The sequence below is a fragment of a genome (genome assembly GCF_019968985.1).
Source record: "MAG: Porospora cf. gigantea B chromosome Unknown PgB_NODE_29_length_65794_cov_127.204, whole genome shotgun sequence".
NCBI lineage: Eukaryota > Apicomplexa > Conoidasida > Eugregarinorida > Porosporidae > Porospora > Porospora cf. gigantea B.
Genome location: NW_027178902.1, coordinates 1 through 23,129, shown reverse-complemented (window position 1 = coordinate 23,129; position 23,129 = coordinate 1). Strand labels below are relative to the sequence as shown.

The 23,129-nt window shown below is 53.7% G+C and overlaps 13 protein-coding genes across 18 annotated transcripts; 12 read left to right on the top strand and 1 right to left on the bottom strand.

Moving 5' to 3' along the window:
• Positions 1–6: 6 nt before the first annotated feature.
• On the top strand, positions 7–4,325 carry KVP17_003764 (uncharacterized protein; the record flags this gene model as incomplete). 3 transcript variants are annotated; one of them, XM_068521394.1, is made up of 4 exons in its annotated part: positions 7–511; positions 1,016–1,115; positions 1,144–1,683; positions 1,712–4,325. In XM_068521394.1, 4 exons carry the CDS (start codon positions 7–9, stop codon positions 4,323–4,325), a joined length of 3,759 nt encoding a protein of 1,252 aa, XP_068375692.1. The 3 variants fall into 3 exon arrangements, with proteins under 3 accessions (XP_068375692.1, XP_068375691.1, XP_068375690.1); XM_068521392.1 differs by lacking the exons at positions 7–511; positions 1,016–1,115 and having other exon boundaries at positions 1,223–1,683; XM_068521393.1 differs by lacking the exons at positions 1,016–1,115; positions 1,144–1,683; positions 1,712–4,325 and having other exon boundaries at positions 7–951.
• A 42-nt stretch (positions 4,326–4,367) lies between these two features.
• On the top strand, positions 4,368–4,823 carry KVP17_003774 (uncharacterized protein; the record flags this gene model as incomplete). The annotated part of the gene is made up of 1 exon (XM_068521410.1): positions 4,368–4,823. One exon carries the CDS (start codon positions 4,368–4,370, stop codon positions 4,821–4,823), a length of 456 nt encoding a protein of 151 aa, XP_068375708.1.
• Positions 4,824–5,284: 461 nt separating this feature from the next.
• Positions 5,285–8,004, top strand: KVP17_003781 (uncharacterized protein; the record flags this gene model as incomplete). Its single annotated transcript, XM_068521419.1, has 2 exons — positions 5,285–7,695; positions 7,725–8,004. The coding sequence occupies 2 exons, from the start codon at positions 5,285–5,287 to the stop codon at positions 8,002–8,004; spliced, it is 2,691 nt and encodes an 896-aa protein (XP_068375717.1).
• A 13-nt stretch (positions 8,005–8,017) lies between these two features.
• KVP17_003775 (uncharacterized protein) lies at positions 8,018–9,127 on the bottom strand (the record flags this gene model as incomplete). 2 transcript variants are annotated; one of them, XM_068521411.1, is made up of 1 exon in its annotated part: positions 8,018–9,127. In XM_068521411.1, the coding sequence occupies one exon, from the start codon at positions 9,125–9,127 to the stop codon at positions 8,018–8,020; it is 1,110 nt and encodes a 369-aa protein (XP_068375709.1). The 2 variants fall into 2 exon arrangements, with proteins under 2 accessions (XP_068375709.1, XP_068375710.1); XM_068521412.1 differs by having other exon boundaries at positions 8,018–8,926.
• Positions 9,128–9,292: 165 nt separating this feature from the next.
• KVP17_003769 (uncharacterized protein) lies at positions 9,293–9,712 on the top strand (the record flags this gene model as incomplete). Its single annotated transcript, XM_068521400.1, has 1 exon — positions 9,293–9,712. One exon carries the CDS (start codon positions 9,293–9,295, stop codon positions 9,710–9,712), a length of 420 nt encoding a protein of 139 aa, XP_068375698.1.
• Positions 9,713–9,769: 57 nt separating this feature from the next.
• KVP17_003793 (uncharacterized protein) lies at positions 9,770–10,192 on the top strand (the record flags this gene model as incomplete). Its single annotated transcript, XM_068521434.1, has 1 exon — positions 9,770–10,192. The coding sequence occupies one exon, from the start codon at positions 9,770–9,772 to the stop codon at positions 10,190–10,192; it is 423 nt and encodes a 140-aa protein (XP_068375732.1).
• Positions 10,193–10,288: 96 nt separating this feature from the next.
• Positions 10,289–10,960, top strand: KVP17_003792 (uncharacterized protein; the record flags this gene model as incomplete). Its single annotated transcript, XM_068521433.1, has 1 exon — positions 10,289–10,960. The coding sequence occupies one exon, from the start codon at positions 10,289–10,291 to the stop codon at positions 10,958–10,960; it is 672 nt and encodes a 223-aa protein (XP_068375731.1).
• Positions 10,961–10,988: 28 nt separating this feature from the next.
• KVP17_003789 (uncharacterized protein) lies at positions 10,989–14,593 on the top strand (the record flags this gene model as incomplete). 2 transcript variants are annotated; one of them, XM_068521428.1, is made up of 4 exons in its annotated part: positions 10,989–11,654; positions 11,682–13,857; positions 13,886–14,372; positions 14,401–14,593. In XM_068521428.1, the coding sequence occupies 4 exons, from the start codon at positions 10,989–10,991 to the stop codon at positions 14,591–14,593; spliced, it is 3,522 nt and encodes a 1,173-aa protein (XP_068375726.1). The 2 variants fall into 2 exon arrangements, with proteins under 2 accessions (XP_068375726.1, XP_068375725.1); XM_068521427.1 differs by lacking the exons at positions 10,989–11,654; positions 14,401–14,593 and having other exon boundaries at positions 11,700–14,027.
• A 75-nt stretch (positions 14,594–14,668) lies between these two features.
• On the top strand, positions 14,669–16,612 carry KVP17_003777 (uncharacterized protein; the record flags this gene model as incomplete). Its single annotated transcript, XM_068521414.1, has 1 exon — positions 14,669–16,612. The coding sequence occupies one exon, from the start codon at positions 14,669–14,671 to the stop codon at positions 16,610–16,612; it is 1,944 nt and encodes a 647-aa protein (XP_068375712.1).
• Positions 16,613–16,704: 92 nt separating this feature from the next.
• Positions 16,705–17,998, top strand: KVP17_003784 (uncharacterized protein; the record flags this gene model as incomplete). The annotated part of the gene is made up of 2 exons (XM_068521422.1): positions 16,705–17,198; positions 17,227–17,998. The coding sequence occupies 2 exons, from the start codon at positions 16,705–16,707 to the stop codon at positions 17,996–17,998; spliced, it is 1,266 nt and encodes a 421-aa protein (XP_068375720.1).
• Positions 17,999–18,945: 947 nt separating this feature from the next.
• KVP17_003795 (uncharacterized protein) lies at positions 18,946–20,781 on the top strand (the record flags this gene model as incomplete). The annotated part of the gene is made up of 1 exon (XM_068521436.1): positions 18,946–20,781. One exon carries the CDS (start codon positions 18,946–18,948, stop codon positions 20,779–20,781), a length of 1,836 nt encoding a protein of 611 aa, XP_068375734.1.
• A 41-nt stretch (positions 20,782–20,822) lies between these two features.
• Positions 20,823–21,257, top strand: KVP17_003779 (uncharacterized protein; the record flags this gene model as incomplete). Its single annotated transcript, XM_068521416.1, has 1 exon — positions 20,823–21,257. The coding sequence occupies one exon, from the start codon at positions 20,823–20,825 to the stop codon at positions 21,255–21,257; it is 435 nt and encodes a 144-aa protein (XP_068375714.1).
• Positions 21,258–21,778: 521 nt separating this feature from the next.
• On the top strand, positions 21,779–23,129 carry KVP17_003766 (uncharacterized protein; the record flags this gene model as incomplete). Of its 2 annotated transcripts, none has more annotated exons than XM_068521397.1 (1): positions 21,779–23,129. In XM_068521397.1, a coding segment is annotated over one exon (1,351 nt), but the record flags the coding sequence as incomplete, so codon positions are not given. The 2 variants fall into 2 exon arrangements, with proteins under 2 accessions (XP_068375695.1, XP_068375694.1); XM_068521396.1 differs by having other exon boundaries at positions 21,779–23,121.

Sequence of the window (23,129 nt, the reverse complement as noted above, 5' to 3'; positions counted from 1 at the left end):
CCAGAGATGTTACCTACGCGCAGAGTCATCGCAAAGAGGGTAGAGGGATGCATTGACGTTATCGACATCGAAGAGACCTTGCCCGTGACACAGGCTGACGGAACGTCAGTCATTGAGGTCCGATTGATTCGACAACGAGTTACACGCCCTTGTAAGAGATCGAATGCGTTTCAGCTTCTTAAGGCTCGAGTGGAATCTGAGCTTCAGCAGCTCTCAGACGACGAAGAGTCCATAATCAACGTTAAGGTTGCTGCACCTCTGGTCCAACTGAAAGGAGCGCTCAAACAGACGGGAAGACCCTCCAAGTCCCAGGCTTTTGAATCTGAACTGGTCAGCTGCGTGGTGTGCTTTTCGCCGCATGACAAGCCCGCAACATTGTTCAGTAAGGCTCACAAGAGGAGCAACCCCAACGCCTACCAGCCAGCTGGGAGATCCATTGCTGAAGAACGGGCTGCGGCTAAGAATGCTCGCGTATTGAAGCGACAACAACAAGCCTCTCCAGTCATCCACTGTGAGCCAGAACAACCACTACAGCCCCCTACTCAAGCGTGGACGGAACCACCCACCCACCCTACCATTAGATCCCCGGCTTCCCCTTCTATTAGGTCCCCGACTTCCCCTACTATTAGGTCCCTAGCTTCCCCTACTATTAGGTCCCCCGTCAGCAGGCCTCTGGAGCCTGTAGGGCTGCAAAGCCCTCATACAGTGTCGCCTAGGTGCAGGCGCTACTCCTGGCATGACAATGGAAGCCCTTACGCGACTGAAGGTCGCCGTTTTTCGTGGGCAAACGGACACAGCCCGGTACAGGCTACACGGAACCCCGATGGCGGCACAGCCATGCACCCCGAGCGGGTGAACCGCCGCTCGTCTTGGAGCGATGCGCATAATCAGGCCCGGCTTGTTAGCGTTGCGGTTCCTGGCGAAGCATCGCGGAGACTATTTATGGGATGAAAAACTACATTATGGTTGCTGTGCAGCCGCTGCTAAGTGTGATCGTGACCGAGTCTTCACCCAGCGCCCCTTGAAAGTAGGCTGCGGCGTCTTCGCTCATCCTCTGTAGACTCCACAATGAACCTCGCTTCTCACTGGGAGGCCACAGCCAAATCGCTGCGAGCGTAGGTTAGGGGGGCCTGGGGCACTCAGTCACCGACGCCTCTTGCATGCCTGCTGGTACATTCAGGAATCTCTGTTCAGGGGCCGGCCTGCGGTTCCACGTGCCCTGATGTATGAGAAGGGGCTCGTTCGGACGACCCCGTCCGTCTTCCCTGCCAACAGCGTGAAGAACCGCAGATACAACCTGCTTACCTTCGTGCCTGGAGTCCTCTTTGAGCAGTTCCGCATGTTCCAGAACTCCTTTTACCTCTGTGTGTGCCTATCGCAGCTTGTGCCGGCACTGCAGGTGGGTCCGTTGTTCGCATCGCTGGCTCCGTTAGTGTTCGTGATCTCAGTGACACTACTGCGTGAAGCCCACGACGAGCTTGGACGGTGGCGACGCGACCGCCAAGCCAACTACCAGAGGATACAGCTCATAGACCTGCGAGCCTCCCTACAACAGGGGAGCCTGGTAACTCGGACTTCCACCGCGGCAGCCCTCTGCGTCGGGGATTTACTGGTGCTGAGGGGAGGCGAGCAGGTGCCAGTGGATGGGGTCCTTTTGAAGACAGAGATAGATAAAAGTGCTTCGTGAGGCTTCTTGGGCTCCGATATGCAGTGCCGAGGGGAGGTGCTTTGTGAAGACCGACCAGTTGGATGGCGAGACCGACTGGAAGCTCAAGACACCTATTAGGGTGGTGCAGCAGTTACCAGTGGATGTGCTGCTCGCCTCCAGACTTATCGTAGAGACCAGCTCCCCCGAATCGAATTTCCGCCGTCTCGAGGCGCGATTCGGTCTCACATCTGAGGTTATCCAGCATTCTGAGGGCGTGGTGTTGGACAACATCCTGTGGGCAGGCTCTACGATCGCTGGAGGGGCTCCGGTGCTGCTTTGGACGCTGTATACGGGGCGAGAGCGGCGGCAGCAGTTGAATCCAGCTCCGCAATCTGCCAAAGTCGGCTCTTTTGAATGCCAGCTGAACCGAATATCCAAGCGCCTGTTTCTCCTCCTCTTCGTCCTGGCCCTCATTCTCACGTTCGGCCGTGGAATTACTAGCCAGGCGCATGTCCGCTTCGCCAGATTTCTCCTTCTGTTGTCGTCCATCATTCCTCTGTCCCTGCGTGTCAACCTGGATTTTGCCAAAATGCTGTACACAGCGCAGATTCAGAACGACAAGAAGATCCCCAATACCATCGTTCGCTCATCAAATATATGCGAAGAACTCGGAAGCATCTCATATCTCCTGACGGACAAGACGGGCACTCTGACGAAAAACGAAATGACATTCAAGCGCCTCTATACCGGCCGTGGCGTCGTTGACTACCCTCGCTGTGCGGATTCCCTGCAAAAATTACGCCAGCTGGTTCGAACGGCGTTTGATGAATGTGGAGTTGGTTTCCACGTGGTTACCGGGCCGAATGAGGCGCTCTACTACTTACGGCGGTTCATGCTGGCTCTTTGCGTTTGTCATGTCGTAATGCCAGCTGAAGAAGAGTCAGGGAGGCAGCTCCAGGGCTCGTCGCCTGATGAGCTTGCCCTTGTGGCTTTCGCTGAGATGGGAGGTTTACGTCTGGTCCACCGCTCCGACTCGCAGGTTGTGATATCCGTACCTGTTAACGGCCACTGCATCCCTGTGGAGTTTCGCGTACTGGTCTGTCTGCCCTTCTCTTCCTCTAAGAAGAGAATGGGAGTGGTGGTTCAGTTCGGACCTGACCAGAAGGTGGTTTTGCTGATGAAGGGCGCCGACTGCACCATGGTTCCTCGGTTGAAAAGTCGAGGGAGCCACTGGATATCGGAGGAAGTTGACTCTCTGGCTCGGGAGGGTCTTCGTACGTTGGTGTTTGCTGTTCGGGAGTTTTCGAAGAGCGAGTGGGAAATTGCAGAGAAAGCCTACCAGAAGTCGCTGCTCAGCCTTGGAGACCGCTCAGCCAAAGTAGAGGCTGCTGCTGATCACTACATCGAGTCCAAACTGGATTTGGTGGGCGTCACTGGCGTGGAAGATGTGCTTCAAGCCAACGTGCAAGGCGTGATTGAGTCGCTGCAACAAGCAGGGATTCGGATCTGCATGCTCACGGGCGACAAGGTGGAGACTGCTACTTGCGTCGCGATCGCTGCAGGCCTCCTTAAGCCCAGTCGCCACAGACTCATTGTGGTGGGTTCCGAAGTCGCCACGTCCCAGGAGGCATTGCAGGCCCAGCTTGACGACCTGGAACGGGAGGTCCTCAGAGACGTCGTGCTCATCGTGGACGGCTCTGTGGTTGGATTGGCGTTGGACTCCCGGCCTGAGCAGTTCATACGCATTTTCACAAGGAGCCTGAGTGTAGTTTGTTGCCGATGCTCGCCTACAGACAAGATGAGGGTCACAGAACTCATAAGTCGTCTTCCTCGCACACGTACTTGCTGTGTGGGGGATGGCGGCAACGACGTCCCGATGATTTCGGCAGCTCATGTGGGCGTCGGAGTGGTAGGGAAGGAGGGCAACCAGGCTTCAATGGCATCGGACTTCTCAGTGGATGAATTTCAAGCCATTCGCCGCCTACTTCTGGTTCACGGACGAGCCGACGCCATCCGCAGCTCAAAGCTAAGCAATTTCGTCATTCACAGGGGACTGCTGATCACGTTTATGCAGGTGATATTTTCGGCACTCTTCTACTTTATATCTCTCCCTATATTTCAGGGTTGGTTGCAGGTTGGTTACACGACGATTTACACTATGCTGCCGGTATTCTCATTGGCCACGGATATAGATCTGCCTGAGAGGGTCGTCATGGTGCAGTACCCCGAGTTGTACAGCGTAGCACGAGACGCACGCAAGCTTTCGTACCGGTCGTTGCTGATGTGGACGTTCAAGTCTCTTTACCAAGCTGTGGTCATCATGCTGGGGTCTCTCATTCTGTTTGAGAAGGATTTCATGAACGTGATCGCCATCTCCTTCAGCTCGCTTGTTCTCGCTGAGATCTTCAACGTGGCGTCGGAAATTCACACCTGGACGCGGTTCATGGTTATGGCGGAGATCGCGTCTGTTCTAGTTTATCTAACAAGCATGCTGTTCATGCCAGCCACATTCAATCCGGAATTTGTCGGTTCGCAGGCCTTCTGGCTTAAGGTGCTCGTTATCACGCTGTTGGCCTGGTTACCTCTACAGCTGGCGAAGATTATTGGCCGTAAGTTCTGGCCTACCCACGGGGCCAAGCTCCTGAAAGGTGTGGACGTCAGAGCGTTCATTGTTTGAAGGATTTCTTTGGTTGATGTTTCTTGAATTCCCTTTTATCGCATGCCACCTCCATACAGCATTGCATGGACGCAGCTGCCATTGGTTACTCAGATCGCCCCAGTGGTGGGGCATACTGGACTCACGGATGCTCTCGGAGCTGTGCATGACTTCCAAGGCCATCTGACAATTGGTGTGGGAAACATGGCCTTCTGCAAGCCCCTCCGCTACTGGCAGTTGGATGTTGATCTCGCCAAGGATTTCGACGGAGCCCTCGACCGTGCTGACGAGGACTTCTCTCGGAGGAACCACAACATCTGCTCCAACAACTGCCATCACCATGTCGCTCGAGCGCTAAACCTCATGAAGTACGAGGGTAGAGAGGACTGGGGGCAGGTCGACGTGGCTTGGCGGATACTCACTCAAGGTAAGTGGGTGAAACCTAAGTATGCCTTCTTCGTATGGTTTCCTTTTGTGGCTGTGGTGACCGGTGTGGTGCTGTTAGCCCTTTTTGCATAGAGCGTTTTCGCTTCGGCGGAGCGAAAAAATATCAAATGAGATTTCTTTTGCATATAGCGCTGGTAAAAGCAAGTTTCTACGATGCCCTTTACGACATGGATGCCATAAGGCGTCTCAAGACAACGACCAGCAGCACCTCCGCGCCAAGATCTACGTCTGTGGGTTCGACACCTCCTCGGACTACAAGTGTGAAACCAACGCCTGTGCAGATTGCGCAGCCGGCAATATTGCCAACTGCCGAAGAACCTTCCTTTGGGGCGCATTTATTGGATCGCCTGTTCGCTTTTGTGGAAGACAGCAGCGCGATGTGGATTTTCGGAGTGACGCTGACGTCATCAGTTCTCTGCACCTGGACCGCCGGACTCTTTATCACGGCGGTTCTTATTATCCTATCACGTGTTCGGAGAAAGTAAAGCATTCGTGGGGTGCCACCACGTATATTGTGCATAAACGAAATCTGCATGACTTCGACAGAAACTGTTACTGAGGTCACCCTTACGACGACCCCCACGGAGGTTCTACGCAAAGACTACAAACCTTCCGACTACGCGATTACCAAGGCCTCCCTCCAGCTGGATCTGGCACCGGAAGCTACCCAGGTGCGGAGCTCCCTGACTGTAGTTCGCATGGAGGTAAGCGGCGCGCCATTGGAGCTCCGCCTCGACGGAGAGGACTTTCAGGAAATCGGGGCCCTGAAGGTGGCTGGGCGCGAGTTAGTGCGAGGAACTGACTTTGACGTTCCTGGATCTGGTTCTAACATCGTAATTTCCAAGGATCTACTGCCGGTGAAGGTTGGCGAAAGTGTCGTTGTCGATACTTGCGTTATCATCAACCCTCTAGCAAACAAACAGCTGATGGGACTCTACCTCTCGGATGGTATCTACACCACTCAGTGCGAGGCAGAGGGTTTCCGTCGAATATCCCCCTTCCTTGACCGTCCCGACGTAATGTGTCTCTTTGACGTGACCTTGAGGGCCAGCAAAACCGAATGTCCAGTGCTTCTCTCCAACGGCAACAAGATCTCTCGTCGGGATCTCGATGACGGACGTCACGAGGCTGTCTTCGAGGACCCTTGGCCCAAGCCGAGCTACTTGGTCGCGGTGGTTGCTGGCAAACTTGAGTCGAAGTGCATTCAGCACGTACGTCCTGACGGTAGACCGGTGGATATCATTCTGTGGGCTCAGGGCGATGATGTTGCGAAGCTTGAGTGGGCTCTGGAATCTGCTAAAAAGGCTTTCGAGTGGGACGAGAAGGAATTTGGTCGCATCTACGATCTAGACGTCTTCCACGTGGTGGCTGTCGCCGACTTTAATATGGGGGCGATGGAGAACAAGGGCCTCAACATCTTCAACACCAGCCTGCTGTTGGCCTCCACGAAGACATCCTCCGACAACGACTACGACCGGATCTTGGGTGTTGTTGGCCATGAGTACTTCCACAATTGGACCGGCAATAGAGTTACATGCAGAGACTGGTTCCAGCTCACTTTGAAAGAAGGCCTTACCGTTTACCGGGACCAACAGTTCTCGGCGGACTTGACGTCGCGCGGGATGACAAGAGTTAAGAACGTGCAGTTGATAAAGACACGCCAGTTCGCTGAGGCTTGTGGTCCTTTGAGCCATCCTATTCGGCCGGAATCTTACGTCGCCATGGACAACTTCTACACTGTCACTGTCTACTGGAAGGGCGCAGAGGTTATCCGGATGTATGCCTCTCTGTTGGGCAAGGATGGCTTCCGCAAGGGCACTGACCTCTACTTCGAGCGGTTCGACGGCCGTGCTGTTACCTGTGACGACTTCCGAGCTGCTATGGCCGACGCCAACGGCGTCAATCTTGATCAGTTCGGCCGTTGGTACTCCACAGCTTATACTCCTACCGTAGCTGTAGAGAGTCGTGTAGATGCCGGTGTCCTGACGCTTAAGATGACCCAATCCTTCCCTGATACAAATGAAGCTGTGGAACCGCTTCACATTCCTGTGCGGGTTGGATTCTTAGGGAGGAACTCCGGTAAGGATGTCCTGCCTGAACAAGTGTTCGAGCTTAAAACCGCCTCCGAGGAGTTCACTGTCGCGAACGTTCCGGATGACTTGGTTCTCAGCGTTTTGAGAGATTTCAGTGCCCCTGTGAAGTTGCAAATTGCACAGACTCTGGAGGATCTCGCGTTCCTGATGGCGAATGACCAAGATCCCTACAATCAGTGGTCTGCCAGCCGCTCCCTCTACTCTAAAACTCTGGTGGAATGGTACCATGCAGCACTGGAAGGCAGGCCTTTGCCGGAGATTGACCCCATAGTGCACACTGCCTTTGACTCCCTTCTGAATGCCGACAGTGAGGATAAGGAATTCCAAGGAACGTGCCTTACACCACCGAGTGTTTCTGAGCTCCTAGAGGAAATTTCAACCAACCGAGATCCAATCATGGCAGACAAGGTTCGTAGACTATTTGTAGTGGCAATCGGCGCCAAGCACAAAGATGCCTTGATGGCAAAATACCTGGAGCTTCGATCGGAACTTGGCAAGCTACCGTTTCAGCCCACTATGGAGCAAATTGGCCGTAGAGCCCTTCTATGCACCTGTCTCGGCTATCTGGCCTCCGAAGAATCGCAGAGGGTCGCAACAATGCTCAAGGAGCACTATGACAGCTGCGCTTCCATGACTGAGCGACTGTGTTGCTTCTCTGCCCTATGTGGCTTGCCACAATTCGCTGAGAAGGACCTTGCGATAGCCGACTTCTACGCACTGGCTGCTGGAAACGCGCTCGTGGTCGATAAGTGGTTCGCAGTGCAAGCCTCGTGTCGGGCGCCTTGTCTCATTGACATCGTCAGACAGCTCATGGAGCATACGGATTTCAAGGGGTCGTTGAACCCCAACAGGTGGGTCGCCCAATGCTATGTTCATTCAGATTGCGAGCCGTATTGCTGCAGTTCTCCGCTACCCATCACGGTTTCCATACGCCGGGAGGCTACGAGCTGATTGCCAAAGCCTGCATCGAGATTGATCGGGTTAATCCTCAGCTTGGAGCGAGGCTGGCCTCTCAATTGATCAACTTTTCGCGTTTGGCGCCGAGCTTTGCCAGGCGAATGGTTCAGCAGCTGCGTCTGATTCAAAGCGAGAAGCTTTCCCCAGACACGTTCGAGATCGTCGAGAAAGGGCTGTTGACGGCTACAAAGCTTGGCTTTTGATATGTGGAGTAGCTCAAAGTTCGTGGCACGCTGCTTTTAGATGGGGAAACTTGTACGCTAAAGGCTCGGAGTCATCTATGCCTTGCAGTAGAAGGTCGGCCTGGTCGGGGTGGAGGCTTGTCTTCGCAACACTGATCCAATTGCCTTCCCTCCGGCACAACAGATGAATGTCGTTCTCTACCAAATCGTAGCGTAGCGAGGGGAACCCAGGATGGCTCTCGCGAATTTGGAGTTGCAGTTGGCCCTTGGCTTGACAGACGACCGTGGTGCGTACCGAACCTCTCTCCAGCTCAGGTGCGAACCAGCTTTTCACTCGGTCAACGATAATTCCGCCACCGGAAATTCTTCGAGCTATTTCCAAACGCGATTTCCTTCCTGGAGAGTGCTGGAGGCGCCACTGGGTCCGCTGGCTGGGTGATCGCTCCAGGTAAAGAATTCTGTCCGGGAGGAGTGCGCAGGTTAGGCACGAATGAGGAGTCTCCTGCCTGACAGCCATCTCTCCTGTGGCGGGGACGTTCCACACTGAGAAAACTCCATAGTCCTGGGGCAGTCGCAAGCTCTCCACATCTCCGGTCGTCCATAGAAAGGAAGGTGTGTCATCTGGCAGCAGTGGCCAATTGTACTCAGCAACACCTTGGCTGTGTTTGACCCGAACGACGGTTCGATCAGTCCCTTGGTTGTGTTTACGGAGCAAGGTCAGAGGCTCTCGCGTCGCCGTCAGGGCTCTAGTCACCAAGCGGAGCTGACGAGTGAGATCTGACCTTTCAGACGCGCCGTGCTCGACGTGAGCGTCCTCTTCGTCATGAGTGGCGGTCGGTTCAGTGAACTTTATCTCCCTCCAGAATTCAGGCCACGAATTGAAGATCAGTTTGGGATCCCAGGAGTTGTGGTACACGAATGGGATAGGGTCGATAACAAACATCTTTTCTGGATCCGAGATTATTTCAGTGGCGATTGTTGTTGCTTTTTCGGAACTTCTTTTTCTAGTAGGCCGGTGCTCCTTCTTTAGAGAGAGCTCACTTTTCGTCTTTGACCTTCGAGGAGGGTAAATTGGCGGCTTACCACGAACGCCTGGGAGCAGTTCGTATTTAGACGCCTTCGGAGCTTGAACCGTATCCGTCATTGGCGCTTCTCCAACTGCTGCGTCGTCTCCAGCTGCAAAAGGCAGTTTGACACTGAAGATCGAAAGCAAATGTACGGGGGGCTCTGCGTATGATGAAGGGCGCAGCATTAGATTTCCGTACGCGTGGGGCAACAAATCGCAAAAAAAATAGAATAATTGTTGCCGATGGTTGAACTGACGCTTCCAGCCTTCCTTCCGTGGATCATCTCCTGGATCTGCGCTGAGATTGCCTGCTCAATGTGGTGGACTAGGCTCGTGCCTAAGGCGTTCGGATCTACTTCGTTCGATTGTTGCAAAGAGAAAGACATGAACGGAAAAATATTGCGCTCTGCGGCATTGAAACTGGTTGAAACTTCTGTAATTGGAGTTGTCTACGAACTGGCTCGCCAGTCCACTCCAGTTGATACTGCAGTCGTGGCCCTTCTGCTACTTTCACCATCGATGCTGTTCTGCATGACTGGCGTTTACAATAGCGTAGTCTGGGAAGGTCGCAACATGGCCTACTATTTTGCCGTAACTGGAGGGCAAATATCGTCGATGCTGGTTGTAGTGCTTTCTTACCACGCGGTTCGCCGTATTGTGTAGTGTGTAGGCTACTGAGCCATAGATCGTAAACAACGAACGAAAAGGACCATTTGATCGATGGACCCTCACATATCTCTGCCTGCATTGTTGCCTTTGGTGGTCTGTACGTTTGCGGCCCAGGGAGCAAGCACTTTCTGGTTCAACTACGTGTGCAGTGAGCCTCTCTTGGATACTGCCAGCCTACGCGTGAAAGATTCCAACCGGAGAGTTTTGCTGCCCTCCATTCTGCAACTAATCGACTGTCTCGTCATTGGCGTTGTTTATGAACAGGCATCGAAATTTGCACGACCTGAAGATTGTGGACTAACAGCCATGATATTGCTGTTGCCGTCATTGTTGTTTAACATGACTGGCCTTGGCAATTGCGCCATCTGGGAAGATCAAAACCTAGCGTACTACCTCGTTCTTGCTGGGTCGACGTGGTTCCAAACTCTTTCGGCGATTTTGGGATACCACCTGGTCCGGTTATCAGGTTTTTGAGAACGGTGCTGTGTTAATTGAGATTTGATATACCCACCTGGTCCGGTTATCAGGATTATGAGAACATGTTGTACTGTGTGTTAATTGAGATTTCATATGCTTTTGCGACATTCGAAACCGAAGAGATCCCTCCACGGAGTCGCGCTTCTTGGGTTAATTAGAAACCCAGAGAAGCTTGATGAGGCCGTTCTGCGGTCGGTGCAGGAACGGCAGGTGGTGGACTTCAAACCTGTTCAGACCTTTGATAATTTCATAGGCCAACTGCAGGAGCATACTATTAGTGTAATCGTGATTGACTTCGACTCGACTCTACTGGATAAGTCTGTTGGAGGCGGCGCTTCCGAGAATTCCATCGCAGAGCTGGCTACACATCTGAGCGCAGACGCGATTTCGCTCGCGCGTTGGGCGCATCAAAACGATCTTCCCGTGTACGTTGCTACTCACAACGACGAACGGTTTGCTCAGGTTGATAAAAACGGAGTTCGGAAGTTGGCGGGTAAGAGGCTCGTGCGAGCTGTCCACGCTAAAAACCCCGACAATGACGAATGGCCAATCAAAGGTGTCTTCGCCTTCTACCCAGACGTTGAACCCTGCGTCAAGAATGAGCACTTGAAGCTCATATGCAAGGATGCCAAAGTACCCAACCATGAGGTGGTCCTCATCGACGATAACCAGCTGAACTGCGAGGCAGCGCTGGCTGCGGGCTATCACGCTGTGCTGGTCGTCGGTCCCGGTTTTAGGTTTTCAACTGCGCAGTGGCTCCAGTAGATGTCTTCTGTAAAAACATCTAAAAAGCATGCATTGCGGTGCACAAGCAGCTCCCTTCAGAGAGAGAAGTCAATTTAACGCCCAGTTGCAACAAGCAGCAGATGCTTCTCTTGCAATCGTCAAAAATGGGTGGAAGTCGGAGAATGTGCAAGTTGTTAACGAGTCCATATCCTGTTGTCTTGACCTCCTCAAACCATACCGAGAGGCTCCTCAGTTGCTCGACGGAGACGCCCCGTCAATGGTGGCCTTAGGCATGCGCTGCTTGCTGGATGCCTTGCAAGATGACATGTGGAACGGCGAAATCTTCATGCAGGCTTTGATGGTGGAATGGGCCAGATTCCTTCATGGCCTGGGGTCTGTTAGGAAGCATGCCAGACTGAGTCTGCTCTTGCCACGGGACCCGTCGTCGATGCCACTAGTTGCAAAGCTGCTTCAGGCGACGGCAGAGGCAAGGAAACGTCGTCGTCCAGCGCTGTGCACAGATAACCCACTGTGGATCATGACGACAACGGAGCTCCAGCTGTATGTAGCGGAAGGCCTGTGGAGAGTTCATGTCTTCTTGATGTGGTGGCTTTATCACCTGCTCTTGCTTCCTTTTCCATTGGCTACACTGCTTCCTTCAGAAAGCATGGAAGGTTTGCTGGAATTGATGGCGTCTGATCCTCTCGCCATTGTCAGGTCGACTTCAGCTCATGTAGGCACATCTGCAGTCTCATAGCAGCTTTTTCGCCGCTACTTCATGCGGTCCGACTCCCCGGTCGACGACTGGTTGGCAGCCACCACTAGAATATTGGCGGCCCACGCGCCTTCCGCATTCGACGACGAGGCGAGATGCCGACTGGAGTGCCTGTCGGAGACGCTCAAGCTGCATATGTCTCCGGCTGGGTCCATACTGGCTGAGCTGGCGTCCTTGCTCATGAGGGACCATTCAAAGTCGCCGTACTCCTCGAGGAAACTTCGAGCGGCCTGTCTCTCCCGTGTAACCTGCCTAAGGCTAACCAGCAAAGCTGACTCTTCTGCGGAGCCAGCAGCACTGGAGGCGGCGTTGACGGTGCTGTTGGAGGACCTCCGAGACCCCGTTCTGGTTGTGAGGTGGAGTGCCGCCAAGGGTGTCGCCCGAGTCGTGAGGTGCCTGGACTGGCCCACAGGCTCTAAGGTCGCCAACTTCGTTTTTAGCCGGGCGGAGTTCGTACCCACGACCAAGAGCACCTATGTGGGGTTGAACGGCGAGCTGCTTTGCCTGTCGCTGCTGTGCAAAATCGGGCTGCTGGATGAGTACGTTGAACGTCTGCTGGTTGTCGTAGGCGAGGCCTTGTTAAACGACGTGGATCCGGCTACGCAGTGTGTCCGGGATGGAGCACTCTGCCTCTTGTGGTCTCTATCCCGATACTGCCCCCGTCGCGTAGTCGATTTCCATTACGACTTCTGTTTACACCTCACGTTGAAAGCTGCATTGCTCTCAGTGGAGCTTTGCACTCGCCGAGGAGGTGCCGCCGCATTGCAGGCACTTGTCGGCTACCGTGGCACGTCGGACGAGATGATGATAAACCTGCTGCAGCTGGTTAACTTTACGTCGGTGGGCCCTCGGTCTCAGGCTTTTCGGTCGCTAACGCCATTGGTGGCAGGTATGCTGCCGACTGCCCCGCTTCTCGATTTTGTCGTTCGTGATCGGATGCTACATCCGGTGGCTGCTGTGAGAGAGGACAGCGGCCACCTGCTTGTGAAACTACTAGGCATAGTCCGGCCCACCGAGGAGGTGGTGGTGCGGATACTTCGGCAGTACTGTGCCTTGTTTTGGTGTGATCCGTCTCCATTCCGACGACATGGATGTCTTGTAGGTATCAGATCTACTGTGTCTGTACTGGATCAGACTGTCAGCCGTTTGGATACCAAGGCTCAGGCTGACGTCTTGGCCATATCCCGACGTATAGAGAAGGAGCGAGGCTTCCGTGGTAGAGGCGGGCAGGAACTACGCGCCGCGAGTTTAGAGGTCATGGCTGCCGTATCTACCTCGAGGGTATTCTGCATGCAATACGAGGCCGACGTTGTAGTTCAAGCGGTGCAAGAGGGCTTACTGCATCCCTATGCACCAGTGCAACAGGCGGCCGCATTGTGCTTGCAAGCGATATTGAAACGGCTCCAGCAAGTCCCTCCTTCGGTAATGGACTTTCTGACAAGAGCATTGCCGAAGTTTCGAACTGTAGTGCAAGGACAGCTACTTGGCATTTGTCAACTACCGTTTCAATTGTTGACCGTGCAGGACTCGGGCACTATTCGCAACCTATGCTTTCGAATTGTAGGAGACTCCTCCGCGGATGTCGAATGTCGCCTGACCGCTGGGGTGGCCCTCGCCATGCAATGGTCGGTTTGCGCGCTCGGCTGTCTCGATGACCAGGAGATCTCCCAGCTGATCCAGGAGCTTTCGTTCGATTTCGCCACAGACACCCGAGGGGACGTAGGCTCTTGGCTGCGGGAGTTTGCTGCGGAACTTATCGTGCTGCATCTGTGTCGAGACTCAAGTCGGAATACAGTGTACTTACCTGTACTTGTGCGACTTGCGACCGACAACCTTCATAGAGTCGCCTGTCGAGGAGCTTTGTGCCTTCTGGACGCCCTCTGTGTCCTCGCCGGCGCGAGCCCCCACCTAGACATAGAGGGAGTCGTAGCGTTGAATTTGCGAGGTGAGGTCCCAGATTCCGAGGGACGGCTGGATATCTGGGAGGCGCGCATATGCAAGGCGCTGCAGTCGGAGTTCCTGAAGCCGCGGCCTCAGTTGACTTTCATGCTTACCGAGCTGAGAGAAGAAATCCTCTCAGAGATCGCAGACCAGCACTCTGCGCTGATGCTGGATGCACTTTTGCAGTTCGAGGAGGATCAAACGGACGTCAAAGCCATCTGTGAGCCTCCATTGTTCGCGTTACTCAGCCGTCAGACTACCCCAGTTGTGTCGGATACATTCGGTTACTCGCTGGATAAGGCCGCTCGTCAAAGACCCCCATCTGAGTCTACCCGCTATCAGAGGTCTTCTACTGCATCTGCAGGTCGATTATTTGGGAGCTGTTCCTAACATTCAGAGTCAGGTGCTTCGCCTGTACAGTCACTTTGTGTGCACGACATACGATGAGGATGCTGAGATCTCACCTCCACTCTTCACAAGGGCTTCACGAGGCTCCCTCGAGGTACCCTTACTGGTTGCCCTCCAGCGGTTCATGCCGCATGTGACGACAGAAGCGGATGCCTGGCTGCGCGTATTTCAACTGCACCTTTCAAAAGCCAAGACATTCAAAACTACCTGCGAAGTCCACGTCCTCTCATTGCGATTCTCCCTCTGTAGTAACGCAGATGTCGGTGCCCGCCGTGCGGCGCTTCTCCTAGCACTTAGAGCGCTCAAGCACGAGTATCCTCAGGCACGGTGAGTCTCCTAAGTCCCTAGTACGCAGCCGCCGTCTCGCTGAGGAGTGCTACACGTTACTAGTTTCCGGAGAGCACTGGCAGAAGCGGTTGGAACTCGCTACCTTTTCGGCGGAGGACTTGAGTCAACTCCTCGTGGAGACGCCTTGGAGCCTATGCACGCCCTCTCAGGCTTCAGAGGCCCACCGAGCTGTACTTGAGTGTGTTGGTAGTCCGTGTTAATTGAAAAGCCCTCTTGAGAGAATTTAATTTGCCGGTCACGACCCTTGGTGCCTGAACTGTTTCGCCGAACAGCTCATGGCAGACTCCCCCACCTTCTCCAGTCGGATCGTATTCTGGCTCACAATCGTCGGATGCAGTGTGGGATTCGGCAACATCTGGCGGTTCCCTTACATCGTCAGCAGCAGAGGCGGCCTGTCGTTCATTCTCATGTATGCTATCATCCTCTGTATTGTGGCTGTTCCCACGCTGCTGGTAGAGTTTGGACTGGGGCAGGCCTCTCGTTCTGACATGGCAGGCGCCTGGTGTTCCATGGGAAACAAGCGGCTTCGGTTCATGTCCTTGGGCTCGCTGGCACCTTTCTTCCTCAGTCTCTTCTACCCCTTGCTGTTGGTGTGGTCCCTCACCTATTTCTTCGCCTGCTTCCAGCGCGACCTGCCTTGGCAGCCGAAGGCAGAACAGGACTGGTTGGAAGCCGCGAACAGCTTCTTTGATTCCTCACTGCGGATAAACCCTCAGCGGGATGGGGGGATAACTGCGTTCAACTGGCCTCTATTTGGTTACCTTTGCCTAACGTACGGTTTGATATTCGTGGGAGTGATGATTGGACCTCGTCTAATGGGCAAACTCATGTACGTCACCATGACGCTGCCAGCGGTTTTCTTGATTGTTCTGCTTGGCATTGGGGCATCTCGACCTGGAGCTATCACTGGGATCAAAGCCTACATCGCCAATTTCGACCCGTCGACATTCCAGGATCAAACTGCTTGGGTGGCTGCCACAACTCAAGCGGTATTCTCCTTGAGTCTAGGCTCTGCTGTGTTGTACACCCTAGGATCACACAACCCAGTCCATCAGAATTTCATCACAGACGCCTATGTCATGATTGCCGCTGATACGGCCTTCGCCCTGGTGGCTGGCTTCGCGGTCTACTCGGTGCTGGGATTTCTCTCCCAACAGACATCGACGCCGCTGAGCGACCTGCCCATCCAGGGTATTGGCCTTGCCTTCAAGTCCTACCCTGTTGGGTTAGCCACACTTCCGTATCCTTGGGCCAACATTGTGACGGCTATGTTCTTCTTGGTGCTCATTCTTCTCGGGTGGGACACGCTGGTGTGTGAGTTTGAGAGCAGCGTCAACCTTCTGACCAACTCACGCTTGAACAAACGCAACTTCAATCTCGGTTGGAAAACTACCACAGCGGTTGTTTGCCTCAGTCTCTTCATTGCCAACCTCCTTCTGGTCACAGATGTGGGGATATATTGGCTTGAGATTGTAGATCACTACTTGTCCTTCTTCATTTTGGTTCTATTCACATGGCTCGAGAACGTGCTTGTGGCGTGGGTGCTCAACGCTCATCACACAACTGCGGTTATTGGACCTATGCGCTACATGGTGGCCTTTTCAGTGGCCGTGGGACTGCCAGCCATCCTTGGATTAGGAATCTCAATTGGTTTCACTGACCGGTTCGACTCGGGGGCTCAGTGGTATCTGCTCGGGTTTGGAATTTGGTACATGCTGGGACTGATTCTGGTGCCACTATCCGCGACCACAGACTTGCGAAATGGAAACCGGCTCTCGATCCCAGAGAGATACTACCATACCTACGCTGGCAATGTAAGCTTCCTTCGGGACAATTTCAACTCCGTCACCAACAGAAAGTTCTCACTCTTCTGGTTTCTCACCATGAAGATCCCAAGCAGCTCGTTCCTAACTTTCATTATGTTCCTCGCCTTCGGTCGCGGAGCAACCTGGTGGCCAGGTTTGCAGGAAACTTATTCTGTGTGGATGCAGGTATTGGGAGTCGTTCTGGTTGCTGCTTTCTACGTCGCGGTCGTGTCTTTCATTCTGCTCCCTGAAAACGCTCTGCTGCTGACTACAGAGGATTTGGACGAGTTCCGTCTTACGAAATCAGCGTTCGGCATTGAAGACCGGAGAACCACTATCGAAATGATTTCTGTGGACTCGCCTTCCGCCTCTAGAAAGTCAATTTCGGAGGTACGAAGAAGAAGCAGCCAGTGACAATGTTAAGTGATGAAGAATCCCGGCATATTTTATTTTGGTGCGCTCGACGAATGAATTCGGAGAGGACTTCATCCGAGTCAGAGGTTGATATGGCTACAGTTTTCGTGGAACCGGTGCCGCCGGTCGTTGAGGTGAATGCGGAAACGAAGAGGAAGTTCAAATGTACACTTAAGCTGCTGAACATATTGCTGTTGGTGTCGATGATCTTACTGATTGCGGGAATCTTTGGCATTCTGATTGGCAGACTATTTATTGCTGGCACTGTCGTGTTGTTGGCTGTGGTGATGTCAGTGGTTGCAGTGCTGCACACCACGTGGGCAACCATGTCGCTGAACCTCGTGTTCAATTTTTTCGCATTCGGCCTTATGATTCGTGGGCTTTGTCTCAGATGCTTCGACGCTACCACCGATGGGCCCCCATCCTTCTGGACCTACTGGCTGAGAGAGGTGTACACCGTACTGAGACCCGCGGGGGGTGGCGTCGCAATGGGAGTCATCAGCTGCATCCTGTTTTCGGTGTCATTGCTGTGCAGCGTCGTCATAGTCTGCGGAGTTCCAGCAAGCGTTCAGAAAAAACTTCACAAGTGAGTTGACCTCGCTATTCAAACGCAGCTCCTTTGAGTTTAACCAAAGACTGACTCATAGGAAGCACGCTGCTCGAACTGCATTCGTTTTCCTGACCCTGAGCACAGCACTTGGAGCCCTGGAGCTCGTGGCGGTCGGAGACATCGCGGTCGGGGTCACGCTCCTGTGGCTTTGTCTGGCTCAGTGGTTGTTGTGGTGCGCCCTCTCCATCCACCCATGGTTGATCAATCCGGCTTCTCTGTCAGCCTTTCCTTCCGAGTACACCCCTGTGGTGCTGATAGTCGTGGCGATCCTGTTCACTGTCTTCCATGTGGTGGCAGCTGGGGTGTTCATGTCCAGCATTGCTGGGGAATCATACTGGATTCGACGACTCCAGCACCTGGTGTTCACCAAGCGCGGCGCGATGATTCCAACCCCAGTTGAAGTCGTCGCTCTTTGGAGGATGACTGCGACGGTCAGTCTCTTGGTAGTCTGCATTACATTTGTGTTGCTGCTCTTCGCCCTGTGCAGTGTCGCAGCCGAGCGTGGTGGGGTGCAGGCGATCACATCCCTGCCTTGCATCGAGGAGACTACCGAATGTGACGACGTGGCGGGTGCTGATGTCTCTCTGGATGAGGAGGTTGCCGCGGAGGAGTGCGAGGTTATCGATGAGGACGAGTTGACGTGTCCACTCGAGGACGAGAGAGAGGTCGCGGACGCTGTGGAGATCGCCGTTAACAGCGGTGAGGTGGATGTGGGAGACGACAACGCGGTGACAGCGTTGACACAAAACGAAGCGCGTGATGATCCGCTTCCTTGACATATGACATTACAATTAGAGCAGAAGACGCTAAGAGACTAGCAAATTCTGCGCTTTCGTTCTGAACTTTAATTCGGTAGTCCAAAGGACTGTTCCTGCTCAGACTGACTCTCGCCGTGGACGTCATCCAGGCCGCTCGAAAACGAGGGTCAACGTAGACAGGCAACGAGTGCTGGTCATCCTCACAGGTTGGATTAGTCTCGAATGGCAGGGAGAACAAGTAGAGTCACTATAAAATGACACTGTTCGAGCACATTCGATAATGAATTGCAGGTATTAGCCCAATTACGAAGACAAAACGGATTGTCCAGAAGCCAATCCACTGGTACCGGGTGGGGCGTCTATAACATCACTGGGGTGACTGGTCTCAACTTATGCAGCTGAGATTCGGACATGTGAATTACTTGCGGATTATCCCCCATCGCTGGTATTTCTTACAAATGCAGGCCCAACATCTCAAAGCACCAGTACGTATTCCGTCTGAGGAACATTTAAAAAGTTTGAGAATCAGTTGAGGAAATTCTTCCCCAGTACTTCTAATCAAAAGCTTTACCGTCCCTGCTTTAGGACGAGACGCACCTTTTCTGAGGGAAACTTCGGAACCAGCTATTAATCGGTTCAAAATTTCTTCTGGCTTCACCCTTCACAGGAAAAGTTTACCGATTCTCGGGTCGTTAGAATATTGCAAGAGAGTCAGTCTTGCTCAGACATGAATGCTACTCAATTCAATGGAACAACCCGCAACATCCTAACACTCCTTGGTCCGTGTTTCTGGTAAAATCGGAAAGCAGGTTCACATAAATCAGCAGGATATCTTAACAGGTGGTAGAGTCCAATCTACCATCTCCCTTCGAGACATGAGAACATGGTGACAGAACTAATGTAAAGTGTAAGCTCCCATGTTCCTGAAATACCCTTCTCCAATTGATGGTCTAATTATCATAATTATGTTTGTTTGGGATCCGAAGAACTGCGGTGAAGGCGCGATACCTCTTATTGCCAGCCTTTTCTGCGGCCTGAATGTGGAGGAATCTGACGCAGGCATCCGAAACAAACTGCGTTCAGTCGAGGGCGCTGCCCCTGTTAACCAAACTCAGTGGATTGGCTTCACCGATGGAAAGGTCAGCAAACTGATGACCCTGAATCGACAAAAGGCTTGCACGACCAAACTGCTCCAACTGCTGCAACAGAGTGCACCTGTCCACAAAGACCTAGCCGACACGCCGCCAATAGGGAAGATGACCTTACCTCGGAGCATCCTCCAGACGGCAATCAGCCGTGCATCCCTCCAGCATGACCTTCCGCCTGAAGCTGTGCGTGAGCGCGGATTCCCCAAGAAGGTGATTCTCCAGGACATCGACGATTACAACAGGTCGATTTACAGAGTGCCTGTCGTATTCCTCGGCACCCGTTACACAGATTCTAATGGAGTCCCTTGCAAATCCGCTCCACTGAAGGAGCCAGGGAAGACATGTAAGCAGTACTCACCGAGCCTCAACAGCCTGAGCCTCTTGATGGATCACTTTCTCTCACAATTCCGCGGGGATGATTTGCGTGATAAGGAGGTCCGCGCCGAGTTCTGCGCCGAGTTCTGCGATGCAGCCCGGCCTGTGAAGGCAGTTCCGCATGCCACATGGGAAGCTACCCAGATACAGTACGAGCTCAGCAACCACAGCGTTCTGGATCGTCCACTGCAGTTTGACAAGAAAACGGCCCAAGTGCTTGTCCCGCAGCGCCAACCACTGGACCCCCTGAACGAGGAGGCCCTTGTTCTTTTGGGGTTCTATCTTGGCGACATCATCGACCACGCTCACCGCCACGGCCGTGCCGTGGGCCCTATTCGACCTGATATGATCCATGTTGACAGTCAAACAGGAAATGTGAAGGTGGCGCACCTCGGCAGTTGTTCAAAAAGGCAGGAGGACATGGATATGGACTGGTTCGAATTGGCCTCCACCCTGCTCCGTGTCTACTACAACATTCCCCAGGAGCGAGCGCCAGATCTTGCGGCGCTCCTCCTCGGCGTTAGCATAAGCACGGACGAGACGATTCAGAGTACAGAACAGATGTCACAGAGCACAGAGCAGATTCAGGGCGTCTTCAAGGACGTGCATCGCATGTATCCCGGCCGATGCGAGCTGAGTACCTTGACGACGACGCTGCTGGGGCGCTTGATAGACCCCAAGGCCGGCCGCACGTTCAGGCAGGCAATGCGGAGCGTCGCTGAGTACTCCACCCTCCCGTCCCACAGGCTCTATGTCGCCGTTATGGGGCCTGCCAGACCTGCTCCCGGAATCCCAACCCAGTGCGCTGACGCGCCAACGCCAGCCAGTCTAACCAAGCACCTGACGGCGCCGGGTTCGGAGGCCGAGGCTACGACCAAACCTACGCCCCGGCCTCGGCGCAAAAAAGCTACGCTTGAGGAAAGCGTGTTAGTAACTCCGCCTACCTGCTTGTCCACTGCTGCAGTGGCAGAACAAGCTGTGGAGAATCCGATGAGCCCTGTAATCAACGAGATGGTATCTCGTAAGGAAAGCTTGATGTTGACTCCGCCTACCCGCTCGTTCACTGCTGCAGTGACTGTGCAGCCTTCTCAGGCCTACTGCTCCGCAACCGCAACGTGCAACAAGCCAACTCCTGTGGCTCCGCCGAGGCCGTCGGCGGGCGTCTTTAGCCTGACTAAATCCAGCAGAAAGATGAAGATTGGGGACCCCCACGATGTCGTGCATACCAGGATTGCATCCCCAGGTGCGCTGTTAGGGGCGCCATACACCTCCAGATAAGTGCGGCATGTATGAATGAATACATCCTTGTAAACAGTAAAATGAGCAGTATGCAAATCGTTGAGAGAATTGGTGTGCCTCCTGCCACGCTATTTGAAGTCTTCACCAGTCAGCGAGAGTGGTTTCGTCTGTCGAGAGGCGCGCCGACGGAAGTTGATCCTGTTGTTGGGGGCAAGTTCAAACTGTTCGGTGGCGGCATCCAAGGAGAGTATGTGAGTCTGGACAACCAGTCAACCCCGCTGAAAATACGGATGAAGTGGCGGATGGCTCAGTGGGCTGACGACGCCGCGTCAGATGTCTCGCTCACTTTTGAGGAGGATGGCAAGGACACAACGATGCTGACGATCGATCAAGTGAAGATCCCCTCTCACGATAAGTACGGCAACGGCTCTCAAGCTGAAAACGCCGAGCAAGGGTGGCGAATCAACATCCTCAACGCGTTGGACAAAGTGTTGCTGTACCCAGTTTTGAACTAGGATGTGTTCGAAGCCGATTCCAGCATTTCTTGTGACTCTCCTTGTGACTCTCGTCTCCTATTAAGGCACTATCTCGGGAAATTTCCAACTCGTCCCCTCTTCCGGGTACTCGTTCTCCATCAACGGCTACAGCAAAACTGCTATCCGGTCAAAGATGCCAGTCCGTCTGTCTGTGAGCTTGCGAGGCTTAGGGCACCATTTGCATGCCAGTGAGACAAAAGGGAGTCTGGTAGGGATGAGGGGGTACAGGCTCGATGAGGCTCCGTTAACGAACGAGATCTCGACTTTTGCAGTCGAATCCGTTGTACTACTGGTTCGATAGCTTGGACCGGCTGACGAAATCCTCAGATGAATGTACTGCCGGAAACGGAACAGGCGGCGCTTGCAGAGTCTCCATGTCCACGGTGAGCTGCTCGGCGAGTTGCATTGCTATGCAATCTAGACACCCATGCTACCGTCCCAGATGACAGCATGTTTGAGTCCTAATAGCTCTTATACATGATAGATGATTAATTCTCATTATGGTAGCGTCACAACTTGAGGTTGGCGAGAATGGATGTCCACAAGTATCCTTCGATAAACTCACTGATACTGAAGAGAACTTACTGGCCTTGTGGAACATCGCAACCAACCACGCGTTTCGGCAAATGCCGGTGCAGTCTCGCAAGGAACGCGCCGAGGTGGCGGAATACAAGCTTTTGGTAAAGGAGACAAAGGAGACAAAGTCCAGACCCCTCAAGGTTCCCGGTACACCACAACAGGAACCCCGACTGAAGAGGCCGACGGTTACATATAGCGGTCAACCAACAGCAGCCGATGTGAGGGACCAGATCCACGCGCAGTTTAAGCTGCTGCTCCTGTCCCTGGAGAATTCGACCACCGAAGAGACGGCGGATGTCATGCAACAACTGATGGTGATGACCTTCCAGGTGCGTGACTTGAGATCTGGAGGCGTTGGGAAAGCTGCCCACCATGCGTCATACCGGCTGTGGCTGTGCCTTCACCGGATGTTTCCTGAGGCCATGTGTGAAGCACTGCGCTGGTACCCAGTTTTCGGCAGCTGGAAAGACCTCAACCACATAGCACGACGAGTAGTGGGAAATCCTGGTGCTGATGCGTGTCTCGATCGCATAGCAATGCTATTCGCCGAGCAGCTCACCGTGGACATGGAGACGCTGCAAGCGCCGCCTGTTCCGTTTCCGGCAGTACATTCCTCTGAGATGTTTGTCAGCCAGCGCCTCATCGAGCCTAACCTGTACCCCCTCATCCCTACCAGACTCCCTTTTGTCTCACTGGCATGCAAGTGGTGCCCTAAGCCTCGCAAGCTCACAGACAGACGGACTGGCATTTTTGACCGGATAGCAGTTTTGCTGTACCCCCTTCTAAGCGGACCCCTCGCTGAGGAGACCACTGCTTTAGGAAGATTCCAGAGAGCGAACCTTGTTGAGGTGCCTGCTGGAATTCAGGACCAGGACAAGTGGTTGATCTGTGAGCGTCAGCGCCGATTCCGACGCTTCATGCAGCCGTTGATGGAGAGCAAGTACGTCCCCGAGAGATTCATGTGCCAAGGAAGATGGGACGAGTTGGATATATCCCGACTCCCTGGAAAGTGCCTTCACAGGAACCGCAACGCAATACAGAGACACGCTCCTGAGAAGATGCAGCAGTATATGGAGCTGGTCGCTTCCTGTCAGCAGGGCAAGGGCGGGCGAGTCACTGCCAAGGGAGGGGCGATGCTGCCGCCAGAGCTCGTTGCACAGGTGATAGATACCGAAAATGAAGGCGCTGCGGAGCTTGCTCACATTCAGTTTATGGACATTCTGATGGATCTGCAGAAGCGCGCTGCCACTTCCGACGGGTCAGAGTGGCTGA